This window comes from Tympanuchus pallidicinctus, unplaced genomic scaffold, assembly GCF_026119805.1.
Source record: "Tympanuchus pallidicinctus isolate F22 unplaced genomic scaffold, pur_lepc_1.0 scaffold18, whole genome shotgun sequence".
Lineage (NCBI taxonomy): Eukaryota > Metazoa > Chordata > Aves > Galliformes > Phasianidae > Tympanuchus > Tympanuchus pallidicinctus.
In genome coordinates this window covers 10,879,469-10,895,961 of record NW_026294699.1, presented here as the reverse complement: position 1 = coordinate 10,895,961, position 16,493 = coordinate 10,879,469, and the positions used below count along the sequence as shown (strand labels likewise).

At 52.4% G+C, this 16,493-nt stretch overlaps 2 protein-coding genes and 1 long non-coding RNA gene across 9 annotated transcripts in view; all 3 read right to left on the bottom strand.

The window, feature by feature from the left end:
- SMURF1 (SMAD specific E3 ubiquitin protein ligase 1) overlaps nt 1–2,261 on the bottom strand; it is a 42,651-nt gene extending 40,390 nt beyond the window's left edge. For 2 of the 4 annotated variants that reach the window (XM_052679670.1, XM_052679671.1), the window contains exon 1: nt 2,053–2,261. In XM_052679670.1, the coding sequence (XP_052535630.1) occupies nt 2,053–2,107 (55 nt within the window). In that variant the 5' untranslated portion in view covers nt 2,108–2,261. The remainder of the gene's footprint in view (nt 1–2,052) is intronic. The other 2 variants (XM_052679672.1, XM_052679673.1) reach the window with 1 other exon arrangement.
- Nucleotides 2,262–4,248: 1,987 nt separating this feature from the next.
- Nucleotides 4,249–10,698, bottom strand: KPNA7 (karyopherin subunit alpha 7). 2 transcript variants are annotated; one of them, XM_052680211.1, is made up of 10 exons: nt 10,554–10,698; nt 10,034–10,165; nt 9,421–9,506; nt 8,488–8,756; nt 8,094–8,176; nt 6,813–7,076; nt 6,229–6,462; nt 5,717–5,899; nt 5,063–5,212; nt 4,249–4,452 (listed from the first exon to the last, which is right to left on the bottom strand). In XM_052680211.1, the coding sequence occupies exons 1-10, from the start codon at nt 10,617–10,619 to the stop codon at nt 4,372–4,374; spliced, it is 1,548 nt and encodes a 515-aa protein (XP_052536171.1). In that variant the 5' UTR covers nt 10,620–10,698; the 3' UTR covers nt 4,249–4,371. The 2 variants fall into 2 exon arrangements, with proteins under 2 accessions (XP_052536171.1, XP_052536170.1); XM_052680210.1 differs by having other exon boundaries at nt 10,031–10,165; nt 10,554–10,697.
- A 2,458-nt stretch (nt 10,699–13,156) lies between these two features.
- The window catches only part of LOC128079215 (uncharacterized), a 28,435-nt gene continuing 25,098 nt past the window's right edge, over nt 13,157–16,493 (bottom strand). For all 3 annotated transcript variants that reach the window (XR_008206031.1, XR_008206029.1, XR_008206035.1), the window contains 3 exons: nt 15,580–15,747; nt 14,904–15,040; nt 13,157–14,550 (listed from right to left, as the gene is read on the bottom strand). This is a non-coding gene — a long non-coding RNA (uncharacterized LOC128079215). The remainder of the gene's footprint in view (nt 14,551–14,903; nt 15,041–15,579; nt 15,748–16,493) is intronic.

The following is a 16,493-nucleotide window of genomic DNA, read 5'->3' as shown; positions in this document are numbered from 1 at the left end:
ACCATTTGCTTCCTAGCAGTCATCTTCAGACTAAGTGGCATTTTACAGAATCACAGAACGGCCTGGGTTGCAAAGGAGCACAGCGCTCATCCAGTCCCAACCCCCTGCTGTGTGCAGGTCGCCAACCAGCAGCCCAGGCTGCCCAGAGCCACATCCAGCCTGGCCCTGAATGCCTGCAGGGATGGGGCATCCACAGCCTCCTTGGGGGTGCAAAACAGAAACGGTCTCTAATCACAGGAAACACAATGCAGGTAGTAAATCGTAACAGAAGACGTTCTCTGCCTTGAATTAACACCACTCAAACCTCCGGGCAGCAGAACAGAGGAGGAAACATCAGCCACGCTAGCTGCAGTGCTTTGGAGCAGGTAAGGCAGGCCAGCAATCCCCAGCCACGCTGAGGATACAGCATTTCCTAACAACTCCAAAGGGAAACCTCTCCCAAAGCAATTTATTTTTGATTAAATGCAGCAATTTTTGTCATACCACCCAGGTTGCATGCTTGTAAAAACCAAAAATGTGTTTGAGCAAGCAGAGTTCTCCAATACAATTAATTAATTAAAAAAAAAGAGTGAGAAAATCCACCAAGTTGCTCAATAAACTGAAACTTCAGCCTCTTGCACAAAATGCTCTCAGCTAGGAGGGAATAGTGCGTGCTGAAAGGCAAAAAGCACTTTGATGCTGCATTCACTCCTTAAAACTAAAACCAACAGCTTCTATCTGTTATTGAAATGACCCCCGCCTGCTCCGGAGGGCTACAACCACAGCAGGGCTACAACCACAGCAGGGCTACAACCACAGCAGGGCTACAACCACAGCAGGGCTACAACCACAGCAGGGCTACAACCACAGCAGGGCTACAACCACAGCACGAGTTACTCAACTCCCAGCGTTTTATTGACTGGCTGGCATAAAAATAAGGCCCATCAGTGACTGATCTGACATTTAGCACGCGGCACCACAAAACTAATTTCAGATCAAACATCATCTATACGCCCTAAAAATATTTCCAGCCTTCTCGTGTCCGAAAGGATTTCCAGACTGACATTTTCCTCGCCAACTGCAGCCTTGTAAAGCACGAGCAGCACAGGATCAAGAAAGGATTAAAAGCAAACCGGGTTTTTTTGAAGAGTGGCTTCTGACTGATCGCAGCACACACCAGGAGCAAGCTAACCTGGAACGGAAGATTACCCCGTGCCATTTGTCTCATTGTTTGGCAATATCTCACCCTCCCACAGCCGCAGCTCCGTAGAGATCAATGCCAGCGCCTGGGTCTGAATGAACCACAGCACTGAGATTTCCAAGCATCCACCTGTTGCCTTTGAAAGGTCGGACGGGGCCTTATTTATTAACAATTCACCCCACAGCTTCGAGAAGCAGAACTTGCACTTCTTCCCATTGGAAGTGCAGCTCAGCATCAGCCGGAGCAGCTTTCAGAAGATCTAATGCAGACCTCGGAGGTTGCAACATAAATTGGTTTGTCCATGCGTGCACGCAGACCTCGTGAGGAGACACGGAGCTCATCTGGCTCAGGGCAAAGACTGCAGAAGTTGGGTTTGGAGGAGGAAGCAAGCGAGGAGGAGAGCAAAAAGGGAAACAAAGCCAAAACACGAAACAAAACAACCAACCCAGAGCAAAAGCACTCGGAGCAACGAGACGCACAGAGCACAACGGGGCTCTCAACAAAGCTGATGGAGTCCATCAGGCAAACGAGACGAGCTCGGGGCTCGTTCAGAATCTGCCGGCAGCGAAGGGGGAACCCGAGGGAACGGCGGGGCGGGCAGCGAGGGGAAATAAACAATAACAACAAAAGAGGAAAATAAACGGAAATAACTCGGAAACGCAGCAGCACGCCGGGCTGGGAGCGGGGGCACGGAGAGCAGCAGCGGTAACGGCTGGGCCCGCCGCCACGGCCCGGCCTCCCCGCGCGGCCGCCACGGCCCGGCACACGGCGGCACACGGCCCGGCACGGCGGCACGCAGCGGCCCGCGGCCCCACCCCCCTCCGGCCCCTCCGCCCCGAGGAGCGCCCGTGAGCGGCGGGCCCCGCTATTACCTGTGAGGCGGATCTTGATGCTGGAGCCGTTCCGACGCGTCCCGGGATTCGACATCGCGCCCCGCGGCGAGATCAACCCGCGGCCCCGCGCAACCCCATGCGGGCCCGCTCAACCTCCGGCCGCTTTCTCCGCGTTCCGCCCGCGGTCGGACCCGCCGCCGCCGCCCGCCCGCTTCAGCCGCCGCCGCCAGCCCGACCCGGCCCGGACAGCGCCTCCGCTCCGCCTCGGCCCCGCCCCGCGTCTCGGGGCGTGACGTCAGCGCGCGGGCGGAGAGGCGGTGCGGCGCCGCCATCTTGAGGAGGTCGGCTCCGAGGGAGGAGTGCGGCGCCCCCTGGCGTGCGGGAGGACCGCGACCCCACAGACCACGCGGCGCGTTAACCTCGCACAGAAAACATCGCTGTTTTAACCTTAACCTCACATGGATTACTTTGGACAAAATGTACGAATGTGGCTTCTCTGTACCCTTTTCCCACCTACCGATCCGAAAATATGCCAAATTAATGCACAGCTGCTTTAAGTGACATTCACTGACATGGATGTCTCCAGAATTATCTCATTTCCTGTATTCTTGCCTGTGAAAAGTTTGTTTGCTAAGGAAGCAAAGTAAAGAATAGCCTTTGTTGGGTACAGGCGGGATTTAGGAGGACGTGGATGTGGTGCAGTGGACACAGATGCGCACAGCAGCATGAAAGTCAATAGAGGGAAATGGGGTACAATAAGATGTGAACCAGCCCACGCTTCATTTATAAGCCACAAAAATGTAAGCCCAAAAGCATCCCATAAGCCATCCTTCCTGGTTTGCTACCAGAAATGAAACCACCAAAGGCCAAACCCCATTAAATCTGCACCCCACCAAACACAGAGCAGCCTCTGAACTCAGCGTGAGGCAAAGCCATGAGCCAACCCTGTCCCATGGCAGGGTTCTGCAGGGTGCATAGAGCCAGACAGGGCAGCAAATGCTGCCAGGTAGCCAGCGCCCACCCTTTAGCCCTGAAAGCAGAGGGCCACACTGCTCCCCTCCACCAAAACCCCCCTTTGACTTCTCCTGTAAAGCCAGACCTGCAGAACACAGTTGCACAGTGCTGCAGAAGTTCCTGGGTGCTCCTCTGGCAGTGTGAAATGAAGAGTAAAGCTTTAGAAGAGAACCTGCTTTCCCTCTACAAACTCCTTTTCCCTAATCAGATCCTAATGCAGTACACACAAGCCTACGTGGGCTCCAGCAGCATCTTTCCCACATCTCCAGTACAGCAGTTATCACTGAGCTCCCTTTGGTCAGGAAAGGGGACACTGCAAACAGCAATACTTTTTTTTTTTTTTTTTTAGTTCATCTCAATGCTCTGGATTTGGAAAATGGAGCATCATGAACCCAGCATCACATCCACAGACACATCTCTTTCAACCTGGCGCTGCAAAGGTGGAAGCATGCAACTTATCTACAGCAGCCACACAGGTGAGCAGGAGAGGAGCCCCAAAGCTCTGACCTTTCCCTTGTTAGCTTGCTGTAAGTAGCAGAGCATCAGCACACAGCAGCCCTGCGTCCAAGCACAGGAAGAGCAGGGCAGCAGCAGGAGGCCAGCTCCGGTCCACAGCTCCATTTACACTGAGGAAGCATGTACCTCAGGCTCCTTTTACCCACCGAAATCCAATCAGTTCCAGATGCTGCATCAGCAGCACACTGCAAGGTGGTGCTGGCAGAGGAGCCCTTTGTGCAAACCCACAGGGGAAAGGAAGGATCCACACAAGCACTCACCTCCAGAGCACATCCAGGTTTTGTGCTATTCTGATTTTCACTTCATAATGTCAGATCCAGGAAATAACTCCACAGTTCAGCAACTCCAGCACTTCAATCAGCTACGCCCTGCAAGCTTAGGGCTGTTACCTTGTACAGAGCACAGGCTCTGCTTCCTTCTTTCCAGGCAGCCTGGAGGAGAAATGCCCTGTATCCTGCAGGGAGGCCCAGGAGCCACAGCACAAACACAAAGGCCAAGCAGGGTTTGGTGGTACGCTCTGCTTATTAGCATTTTTTTGGCTCAAGCAGTTAATAAGTTACACACCTTGTGCTCCTGCAGGCAGGCAATGTCTCACATAAAAAACAAGACACATCCAAGAACTCCAATATGTATTCTGCCATATGTTTAAGGCCCAGAGAGCTATGATCTCAGAGTATGAGGGAAAAGGAGAATAGAGGCAAAAAGTACAAATTCACAAGTGCAATTTATTGTTAAGTTTCAAATGTAAAAGGACTGTACACCTCTGCTCCTCTTGGTCAGGACACCCGGCCTCCACCCACCAAGTCAGAGCTGTGCAATGCTTCATCTTCAGAAGTTGAAGTCTTGCTTCTCCACTGAGAAGTTATACAGCCCCTCCTCATCGGTCCCAGGCTGCAGATCAGAAGACTCCTAAGAGGAAGTTAGCAGCCATCAGTTAATGAGCCTGCATCTTTACTCGTTTAAAACACTGCAGGCGAAGTTCAGACCTCAGCTCTGAGGTCTGCCATACCACTGTAAGCTTCTACTCTGGTGTTCCCCAACCTGTGATAACAAGGCTGGATCCAAACATGGACCTGTGACAGTTATGGAATTCCCTTGTGACTCCTAGCTGAGGTCCTGTACTTTTTCCACAAGCTTAACATGAGAAGAGTCAAATAATCCAGAAGGAACCTGAGCACAGTTATCAGTGAGTAGGAGGCTGCCCTTCCTAGCAACAAGCCAGGCAGGAAAGAGGAAGCCTCCCCACATTTGGAATGCATATCAGCAACTGCAGTGATGCTAGCTGATGCCATTGGAAATTTGAGCAGCAAGATGCTATCAAAACATCTCTATTGCACAACAGTCAGCTGACAGATTGGGGTTCTTCTCCAAAGCTACAGAACTTTGGAAGGTAAAGGGAGTAAGCTGTAAGAATTACCCCGTTCAAGCAGAGACCTAAGGCCTTATCTCAGCATCTTTAGAGGATGTGCTTCATTTCAGCAGCTCATTTTCAAATAAGCAGCAACAAGAGCTCACACACCTCACCAGAAAAGTACTTCTCTATGATATTCAGAGCAGCTCGGTAGACCATGTTGTTCTCGTGGGTTTGCAAGACTTCAATTTTCTCCAGACCATCAAGTTCTTCTACCAACAGGCACAGCCTCTCTGTTTCTCCCAGCTTCTCAGCTGCCTGCAAACAAAGGAGGCAAGTATAATCCACGTCAGAAATAGGGCCAAGGTGGTCTGTGCTGCAGGGCCCTGAACCTAAGGATCAAGTGACTGCAGGTAGAAATGCAAGGGTCTGCATTGTGTTCAGGAGAGGTGTTGGAATATGGCTGCAGTATGTATTGAACTGCTCCTCTGGGATCACTGTGCTGTGGTTTTGCTGCCAACTGAAACAGTTCCTGGACCCTTGGAAGATTCCAGGACCATCTAACTTCTCCCAAGACCTTCATTTCTGTATGGCTTAGTGAGTAGCGTACTGCATCCTCTCCTTTCCAGAAGGACAAACACTCAGGAACTTCATCATGCTAAGCCCTTTGGGCAACCCAGAAGGACCCAAGAACAAGGCAGGCATGAAGTCTCACTCCTGCAAGAGTAACTGCTGGGGAGGATCTGTTCCAGCTGCACCACGCAAGCATCCCTCTCACACCTCACTGCTCCTTTGGTGAGGGGATACAACTAAAGATCTTACCAGGAAGAGATTCGAAATGGAATCCAGGATGACCAGGATAGTTTTGCTGTCTTTGGACAAAAGCAGGTTGAGCAGAGGCTTGAGGACCCCAGACTGGACGAGCTCCACCACCTGCTCCACAGTGCCGCCAGTTGTCAGGTTGGCCACTGCCCACACCGCCTCCTTCTGGGCCTTGAAATCCCCCTGGAAAAGCAGGGCAGAAAACACATTCCCAGACTTCAGCATCCCTCAGAACAGGCTGAGATGCCAGGTGGAAACAGCCAGTCTCTGCACACAATTTGGACTGGCCTGCTTTCCTTGCACTGGATGGACACAAGGCAGGGCAGTCAAGACCAGCTCCAAGCTGATTTTTTCCATGCAGATGTACTAAGTACAGTGCTCACACTGTTCCTCTGAACCAGCAGCTTCACAGAACACTGATCAGGTGGCTCTTGGGCACAGCACCTCATAACAAAGCAGCACGGACTGCTGAGCACTGCCCCATGTGCACAGAGCTGTTCCCATCCCCTTACCTTATCAAGCAGCTCCACCAGAGGTGGCAACAGTCCACAGGTGATCAGCTGCTGGATCTGCTGGCACGGCCCGGCTGCAATGTTGCTGAGTGCCCATGCTGCCTCCTTCTGTATAGCTGGCTTCGTGTGTCGCAGCAGAAGGGGCAGGACAGCCAGGACACCAGCATCAATAGCTGCCTGGGTCTGCTCATCAGTCCCTGTAACCACGTTCCCAATGGCACGCAGAGCTGGAGTCTAGGCAGAGATTAGAGCAGATGGAGATGAGAAATCTTATCTGAAGGGATACACACCAGAAAGACCAGCAAGAGCCCTCACTAAGTGCCTGATCCTTCAAACAAAGTCCCATGGACAATTACTGCTGTGGTTACAGACCTACCTACCAGCCTCCTGTTCTGATCTAAGCAGCTTTACAGGCTCTTCCCAGCCACAGCAAGAAGGAACAGAGCACTGGCTTGACCAGCAACAAGTAGAACTGCAGAGTGAGGTGACAGCAGACCACAGACAGCAAGGAGCTGCTCCTTCCCTCTCCCCACATGCCCCTATATTAAAGGGCCAGAGGCCAGGATCAATCAGTTGTTCCCTACCATGACGATCATCTCAGGGCTGCCCATGAGCTCCACCAGCCGTGGCAGAATCCCCGTATCCACCACAGTCTGGATGCGGTCATTGGAGCCATCAGTCAGGTAGGACACAGCCCAGCAGGAGTCAGAGACAATATCCTTGTCCTCATGCTCCAGCAGGCAGGTGATGACGGGCAGCAGTTGCCTCACAGCCTCCAGAGGTGGGTATGGGTTCTTATTCCTGCACAGGTTTGACAGAGTCCATGTGATGTTCCTCAGGAACCCGACCTGGAAGACAAGGGAGCTGTGAGATCCTCCTTGCGGTGCCCTCTGGTGCAACCAGCACTGCTCCACAGCAGCAGATGTTATCAGCCAGGAGGAACCTCTTTAATAAGGGCTGAGGCTTGTTTGAAGCAGGGAGATGAAAGAGCAGACCTCCCCTCCTCCTTCTCCAATATTAAGTTCCAATAACCTCAGATCCGGTGGGATGACAAGCCACTATGACTAACAAAGGCACCAAACAGCTCGCTGCCAGGTCCCCAGGACAAATTACAGAGCATTCTTTGGACAAGATCAAGGGCGTGTTACTTCAATAATAGCAGCCCATTGTCATAGAGGAGGGTTTGAGTTTTCTCATCCCAGTGAGGAGAGCAGTGGAGCTTCATGCACAGCATCACGGCCACCAAGGTGTGCAGGGGATGGGACCATCATACTTTGTGACGTTTCACAGTGCTCCCCAAGAAGAGACAAAGCTGAGTCAGGAGAGGCCGGAGAATTCTTCTGCAGATTTTGCAATATAAATTCAAATAAGGCCCAGAGGGCATTTTCCTCAGTCCTACCCTGAAAGGCTGAATTTCTGCCTACAGAGAGCACACACACAGGGTGGGACACCTGGGTGCATCCATCCCACTGCTGGATCTCTCAGAGCTGCAGCCTACCTCACACCACTCTGAAAAGGTCCCTCTTCCCCTGAAAGCTGTGGGGCAGGCATTGCTGCAGGAGGGCAGGGCACAGCAGGAGAAAGCAGGAAGGACAAGTTCTGCCCTCTGCACGCATATGCAAGTCTGCTGCACGCCAATTGCAACTTACTCCTAGCTTGAGATGGTCAAAGCTGGATGGGAAAGCTTCGACCAGATCTTTGCATTGACTTGAAATGCATCTGCCTGCATAACCCTTGTTGAGGGTTAGGTTCATTAAAAGCAGTTCAGACAAGGGTCCCATCCAGCTGTTTTGAGAGTCACATCAACATTCACCCATTACCCAAGTGATTGGTAGTGCCAAGTCAAGAGCAAGAAAGTTATTTACTGGAGTTACAGGAGATACCAGAGCCAGCAAGGGAGGAATCACATTGCAATTGATAAGAGCATCTCTGTACAGAGGACCATCACCTGCACAGATAAAAAGGGTTATTTATGATACGTATTTAAGTCACAAGACAGGCAATAACCAACAGCAGCCAGAGACAGCCCCTCCCCCCCCCTTTAAATGACACTGGTCTTTAGCAAGATGCACTCCTGCATTTGGCTTTGGCCAAAACCCCCCTGCAGGACCAACAGGGACAGAAAGCCTGCCAGGCCATGAGAATCACAGAATGGAGGCAGAGCTGCAGGGAGATGGGCCCATCAAGGACCACCACTGTGTAGCACAGCTGGGGCAGTGACCACATCCTAACCCAGCTCTGCCCGGGGACCCCGCTCACCTGCGATGTTGCCCAGCGCCCACACGGACTGCTCACTGATGTGCATGTGGGGGGAGGACAGGAGGGAGATGAAGGCAGGGATGGCCCCCCCCTCCACCACCGCCCTGGTGTGCTCCGAGGTGCCGGACGCGATGTTGGTCAGTGCCCAGGCTGCTTCAAACTGCAGAGCAGCATTGTCACTACGGGACAGGAACTCAACCAGCCTAGGGATGATCCCCAGCTCGATGATTTGATTGAGAGGGGGGTCCTTCTGCCTGGACAGGATCCTCCTGCAAGAGGGCACAGCACCTTTATAGCCATTGGGCTCCATCTGCATTAGATACTATCAAGGCCCTCATCTAGCCAAGAACAGCTAGAAGAGGGAGCACTTCCAGCCAGATCTGAATTCCAGCCACAACACCTGTGCTGGCAGAGGAGGGAATCCATGGTTTAGAGTTGTGCTGCCACCAGATCTCACCATGGTGCAAGCTCAGGGTGCTGCCAGGCCATCCCAGACATGGGCAGGCTCAGCTGGAGCAAGCAGAAAGCCAGCTGTACTGCAAAGCAGGGATCTGTCCCAGGAAAGCCCCAGCTGCAAAGCAGCCTCTCCTGGACCCTGGGGATAGATCCCTGCTGATGGTGATTCACATGGGGACAGCCCTGCTCAGCCACGTCCTGCTGTAGAGCAGCCCTTCTTCTGACCCAGCCTCCAACGCCTGGCTCCTTTCCATCCACCTCAGGTGTCTGCAACCAGCACAGCCCAGAAGGCACCACCAACTGTTCAGTTGGCTTTGCCCAAGCCCAGCATAGCACTCTGTAGGACCCCAATCCCCTGGGCTAGGAGGCTCCTTCCCCATTGCAGCTTATTGTGCCTTCAGTGCCCCCCAAGCAGGAACGATGCCATCTGGCCCCCAAACCCCACAGCAGTCCCATCCCTCCCATCAAGCAGCATACCTGGCTGCCTGTGTCGCCTGCAGCTGGAGCGAAGTATTGCTCCCATTCACAGCTTCCACTATTTCCTCCAGAGACAGTGGAACAATCTGTGTAGGGATGATTCAGAGTCAGATAGCAAGTCAGAACTCCAAGCCAGGACTCCCTCAGGTGTAATCTCACACTCAATCAGCTGTCTAGACCCAAGGCAATCAATGCTCCATATCTAAGGTGCTGTCTGCTCTTTATGCAATGTAGTTTCAGGATGAGACAGAGGAAGAGAATCCCACAAATGCCTTCCAGGCAACTGAGCCTTGTAATCAAATACAGGGGAGTCCCTGGCATCATAATGGGGCCATGAGCACAGTAATTACCCTGTTCCAGTGCCTGGAGCTGCACCCAGTTCTACCTGCCATCAAGGGAAGCTGCAATACACATTTCCATGCAAAAAAGCACAGAGGAGGGCTGGGCAGCACCCAAATCCCTCCCCAGTCCCTGCATTCAGCCCTGGCTGTTAACCCAGGTCACTGGAGCTGGATGTGGTGGTGGCCCAAGTCCCAAAGCAGACGGGATGCTCTGCATCAGCCAAGTGCTGCAGCACTGACCCACCCAGAAGCAAACACCCAGCACTCACCACATTTTTCTCTTCTGCTGGTGAGGGGCTCTTCTCCAGAGAGACGATGGAAATGCTCCTGCGCTTCAGGATCTGCTCATCCTTCTTGGCCTTCCGCAGCTCAATGTTCACCTCCACCCGCTGCCTGCGCAGGGCCTGGGGGCACAGGACACCATGTCAGCACTGCCCAGCTCGCCCCAAACAGCTCATCCCTAAGCCAGATCCGACTCTGCAACCCCAGGATTGCTACAGGGAGTAGAGCCAGCTCCTTGCCACGGCCAGGAGGGTCACAACAAAGTATCTCTGTCCATCCTCCCCAAGGATGCTGCCAGAAGTGACAGCCCAGAGCCACTCACCCAAAGCCTGTATCCCTCTCCTACCACATCCCAGCAGCTCCACACCATATCTCTGAAGCTATGGAAGCACCCCTGACAGGCTGTACTAAGATCTGAGTGTAAATAGCATTCAGAAGCCCTCACAGAAGCTCCAGCTGACTCCATTGTTTCTGGAAGGAGGTGCCACAGATAGTGGGGTTTGTACTTACTGCAGTGTCCTTGCCCTTGTTCTTGAAACTCTTCATCCTCTCACCATGCTTGTGCACAACTGGCATCTTGGCAGGTCAAGGATTTCTGCCAGCTGAAAGCTTCCACGTGCTCTGGGGGCAGCACAGGGCAGAGTGAGGTCACAGCCACACTACCTCCACCCCTGAGCATCTGGGACCCCACAACAGCCCCACACATCTGCTGCTCCCAGAGAAGGGATGTCAACTCCTCTGCCCTCAGCAGAGCTCAGACAGATCCACACATACCTCAGCCTCTAAACTAAGTAAGGGCACAAACCACCACTTAATACCAGGCTGGGAAAGTCACAGCTGCAACCCCATGAGAAAGCAGGGCATGCCTCTCCTTGCGGAGATAAGAACACCTTCCCCCAGCTCCAGGTCCAACTGATTTAGACAGCCTAAGCCTGGCAGGGCCTCCAAGGGCTCCTAGAAGCATCAGGTCAGGGCCCCATCTGAAGGGAGGCAGTCACATCCCAGCCCAAATCCCATCTCACAGCCCAGAGATCCCCATAGCAGAGGCATCAGGTCATGCACTGGCAGTGTGACCAAGCTCAAACAGACCTCCTTCAAACACATCTAATATAACCCCAGGTGAGAGGCATAAGCAAGACAGGCAACATTGCTCCTAAGCTTATCATAACAACAAAAAAAAACCCCATAGGCATACATAAAACATGCACCCAAATGAGACCAATGCAGCCCTCCAAGCAGGCAGCAAAGCATGACTTCACCCAGCATACTTCCACAGTAGCCACATACCCCTAAGAGCACACACTGAAACACATGCAACAGAACCCCACCACCACCAATAACAAGGGGAGGAAAAAACACTCACCCCCAAACCTCCCTCTCTTGCTCCCAGAACCCTCAGCTGCCTATTTATTGCCCCAGTGGAGCCACACATCCCAGCTGGTCCCAACCATTGGCTCTCCCCAGACCTCCTCATTAGCCCCAGCTGCTCCTGCCACTGCAATTTGGGTGCACCTGGAGCAGCAGTCATTCTTTGTTCTCTGAGTTGCTTTCCTACCTGGGCCACCCTGACACCTCCTCCAACTCCTCCTCTCCCCTCCATCATCACCTCTATATCTTCCATCTTCTCCATGCACTGCACTGCACTTTGCCCACTTTGGCATTATTACAGTGGACTTTCTGGGGATATTCTTACACTGTCTGGGCTGGGGCAGCATGGAGAACCCAGCAGGATCCTACAGTTTTCCCAAGTTCCTCAGATTTGAGCTGGGGCTGAAATCATTCCATTACCAGTCCTCAGCAGCCTCAACCCAGAGCTGGTTTGCATTTGCAGCTCCCAGCCCCGTGCACTGCTGCTGTATGGAGAGAGAGGACGGGGGAGAAAAATACGTGGCAATCACTTGCTGTCCTTTCCTCTCCATCCTTGGCCCCATGGGTGATGGCATGCGAGGCGACACGGCCGTGCTGAGCTCACCCCGTGCTGAGGACACGGGCAGATCAATATTTGCCGAGTGGGAAAGGGGACAACCGCTGGAGGAGAAAAGGGTTCTCTCTGCAGCATAATAAGAGGGTATCAGAGCTAATGGAGAGGAAAGGAGATAAAACCCTAAATCGGCATGACAGTGTCCCCTGCACTCAGCCGTGTGTGCTCAGGCTGAAAATCCACGTGGTGACAGGTAGGGAAGCTGTGGTTCTGGCACAGAGCTTTGCTGCTCCCTCGCAGCCCACAAGCCTTTGCCCAGCTGTTCGCAGTGTAACACTGCACAGCAATGGGATGGCGACCGGTGGCAGCTCTTTGAAGCCCCCCCCAAAAAAAAGGACTGACTTTTTGTGTGTTATTGTCATGTCTCTTTAATAAGCCTAGCCCTGAGGTTGGAAAGAAGCCAGCACTGGCATCCCTGCATCCGTGTGAATCCAATGAATCCGTGCATGCCATGCCCAGGGCCTCGTGTAGGATAGAGGCTGCAAATTCTCTGGGTGGGTTGGGATGAGCCCTTCTGGCACAGCTCACACCCATCCCTGCATGCCGGTACCATCATCCCCACTGCAGCCCCGGGGATTCATTGCAGCCCCATGGTTGGTGCAGCCCCCATCGGAGCTGTGATCAGAGCTGCGCTGTGTTCAGCACAAAGTGAGCACATAATAAGTGACAGCCCCTGTCCGTTACGGTCTGCCTGATGGGGACATGCAGCAAGAAGGTGGGAGAAGGGATTTATTGTTATCCCTGCCTTGCTGCTGAGCTATGACAGAGCTGAGCACTGCAGCTGGGTTTGGGGAGGGGAGGGAACAGTGGGGAGAGGAGGGAAGGGAAACGAAAGGAAGGGGAAGGGAAGGCAGGGGAGGGGAGGGAATGGGAGGGAAAGGGGACTGTTGCTTTCAGCCCTGGAAGCTGCAATGTCTGTGTGTGCTGAAGCAGCACAGAAGGCTCCTTTCTACAGCAAATATTGCTATAGTGAAAAAAAGACAGGCTTTCCCTCCCTGCCTATGGATGCATGTAGCTCTTTTGTTACTTGGACAACTCGCTTTGCTCAGATCAAGCACGTCCTGCTCTGTGTTGGTTTTGCAGCTGGCAGGAAACACTGTGCTGGGAAACCCCACCTGGCTGAAGGTCCCCGGGTGGCTGCACTGTTCTCTGAGAATCACTGTGCTCTCTGCAACCGCCGCCAGTAATCCTCCCACCACTATTTATTGCAGTTTCCAGAGCACCTGCAGGCCCCCTGAGCTCTGTGTGAGGGCAGATTTGTGGCAGCCACAGATCGATATCCCCTTCTGTTTAATGAATGGGGGAAAAGAAAAAAAAACAAAACAGAAATGCAGGGAATTCATTTGGAGGCAGAGCATCCACAGCACGTTGTGGTTTGGGGCTTTTGTAAGCAATTACTGCAAGCTTTGCATCTGGGAGTGAGGATTGCCAGCAGTTCTCTTAGAGAAGGTCATGGGATGCATTGATTCACTCGTGGGCACTGCCCTGTCCTCTGGTGTGCAACGTGCAGCAGTGCTTAGGTTGGGCCTGGTGATCTTAGTGGTCTTCTCCAGCCTTCACAATGCTATGATTCTGTGATCCTATAACTCTAGGCTGGATCAGCCCCAACTTGCAGAGAGGCCCCAGAGGAGGAAGGTCTGGGCATGGGCAGTCAGCACTGTCTGCAGGTATTCCCTCTGTGTGTCCGGAGGACAATCTGCTGGAACACCCATAGTGGGGCAATAGGAAGCTCTGAGATTCCACCTCTCCTCCTTTCCTTTCTTCCCATAGAGCCGTGAATTTCAGCCTCAGGAAATGGGGCAAAGAAGCGGCGTGCTGATATCCTGCCCACCTGGAGCAGCATGCAGAACTTGGGTACATATGTTTCTCCATTGCTCCATTGTTCCCCACCCCCATATTCACTGTCAGATTTTCTGTCTCAATTCCTGCAGTTACAGATTCAGGAGCTGAAGGAATAATGGCTACTGGGACCCCATTAGGAAAAAAAGTGCCTTAAGATTTTTGGCCATAAGAGGTTTAAGAACTTCCACAGCTGAATGAATCAGTGTCCCCTAGCTGACAGAGGATAATGGATTTAATAATAAATAGCTATGATTAAGTCTGATGTTATTTTTAAATAATTTCAAGAACTGTTACTCTAATCCCTCCGTGGTTGGCAGGAAGGATGCTGCTCAGCAGTTAAAATTAGTTCCCTCGCCTTCAGCCCAGCATGCAGTTCCAGCCTCCGGGGCCGTGCTGGTTTGCTGAGGCATCTGCTTCTTCTGGACATCCACAGCTGTATTTGCTGAGTGCCCTTTGCCTTGGGAAGCACCCCCTGCAATGACCAATGTTTTGGTCATGGTGGTGTCAGATGTGAACACTGTATTTGCTCACCCAAGGAAAACATCAGGCCGAGATGTCCCACGGCGCAGCTGGTGCCCATGGCACAGTTGGTCTTTATCAAACAGGCCAAATTTCCATGTATTTGTGAGCAAATCGAGCCACCTCTAAGGCAGGTTGCCTTCCTCCAGGTGCCAGCCCATCGCCCTGCAGGGACACAGCAGTTGGACCAAGGGCCACAGTGTGTTGTCACCCATCATCCTTGACATGTTTCCTTGTCCATGGCACTGTCAACCAAACTGATGGAAAGCTTCATGGATCCCTTCCCTTCCCTTCCCTTCCCTTCCCTTCCCTTCCCTTCCCTTCCCTTCCCTTCCCTTCCCTTCCCTTTTCCTTTTCCCCAGGGTCTCCCTGCAGTCTGGCTGGGGGGCTCTGAGCACCTGCAATGTCCCTGTTCAGTGCATAGAATGGGACCAGACGGTCTTTAAAGATCCATTCTACAACAGAAGAAAATAAAACAGTTCTACTAACCCCAAATTGGTGCCCTTTCAGTATCTTACCTCTGCAAAGACTCACAATGCCTTGATTTTTATTTTATATTGTCTTCAGATCATTATTTCTATAAGCTGAAATGGACAGTGAAAATGGGAAACACCACAGCCTCATTCCTCTGTGTGCTCCATCCCGCTGCCTTAAGCTACAGAGAAAGGCAGACTTCTCTAAGCTCTAACACAGAATCCAGGAAGAAAGAGGGTTTTTTTACAGATCTGATCTTTGAAAAGATGAAATTTCCTCTCCCTGACTTGCAAATTCACCCCTACAGGCACTGCTGTCTGTTCCCAAAGAGCCTCCCACCAATGGTTTGTTTTCCTACAGATACTGCAATCCTAGGTACTGCAATCCTATTGCCAGGCTCCCTTTGCTCTTCCCACCCAGGGCTGGCACCCAGAAAGGAGGGAGCCACAGAACTCCTCACATCTGGTGTCAGATGAGCCCTGTTCTGGTGATGTTGGGCATGTGAAAAGCTGAAGCTGATTCTGTTCATCAAAGGGATCTGCATTGCTGTGGATGGAACCAAAGTCTGGCCCCACTTCCACATGCAGTCACTGCTTTAGAGGAGGACAAATGTGTTTCTTCTTTCTGTAGCTGCCTCTGAGGCTCTTTGGGAGCACATAACCGCCTCCTCCAAAATCTGCAGGCTTTTCCTTCGACGATTATCATGCAACCATTACTCACATCCATCAGCACAACACTGTGATTGTCTTGCAATCAGGATCCTAAGAACAGCTGATCAGGGAGTGGGCGCTGCTCTTTGTTTGCACACATGCACCCAAAGCCCAATGGAGAACCTCGAATCCCAGCTCCAGAGGCAAAAAGACTGCTTGTGTTTCCTGACCCCTCAGCCTGCAGAAAGAGCAGAGAGGAAACATATGGATCGGTTATTCTTTAATGTGGGGTTGTCTGCATCCCTCCTACTTTCAACTCATCCCAGATTTGCATCCCACCGAGCGGCCATATGGTGGCTTTGCCTCTGTGGATGGAGGGCCAAGGCAAGCTGCAGGCTGTGGGCAGCAGCTGGGCTGCTTCCAACCTGCTTCCCACCAACACGAGGCTGCACTGTGCTTACACCTGGGTGCATTTCTCCCATAGAGCTAGAGAAGTCAGGTCATTTCTCAGCAAGCAGATGAAAGAGGTTCTCATGTCTTTATGCCCGGAGAGGTTCCTGGTGGGGTCACCGGCCCTGAAGGTGTTCCAGAACCATGGGGATGTGGAACTGAGGGATGTGGTTTGGTGCCATGGTGGGGAAGGGCAGGGGTTGGACTTGGGGATCTGAGATGGCTTTTCTAGTGATTCTGTGATTCTGCTGATTCTATAATTTTCTACCAGATCCTCTCCAAGAAGAAACCTGACCTTACTGATACGGCACTCGTAGTGACTCACTCCCTCTGATGATGCTGCTGCCCTGCTCCATTCTCTCCTTCTAGAATAAGAAGCCTGCTCACTGGAGCTGTCCTGGGCCAGGGGTTGGGATAGGTTATGTGCAACAGAGGGTCACTGCTTTTTATCTGGGGAGCATGACCAGCAGCTTTTCTGTAGGCAGCTCGGGGAGAAGAAAGCTGTCTTCCCATATCCCGCTCCGTGCTCACTGA

What these genes read in the sequence shown, in the direction of transcription:
- KPNA7 (XM_052680210.1), bottom strand. Translation starts at nt 10,619, where the DNA reads ATGCCAGTTGTGCACAAGCATGGTGAGAGGATGAAGAGTTTCAAGAAC. An exon ending in CAGGCGACACAGGCAGCCAG is followed by an intron (nt 8,757 to 9,420) that starts GTATGCTGCTTG and finishes GCCCTCTTGCAG; the next exon opens with GAGGATCCTGTCCAGGCAGA. An exon ending in TGGTATCTCCTGTAACTCCA is followed by an intron (nt 7,077 to 8,093) that starts GTAAATAACTTT and finishes CTTGTCTTCCAG; the next exon opens with GTCGGGTTCCTGAGGAACAT.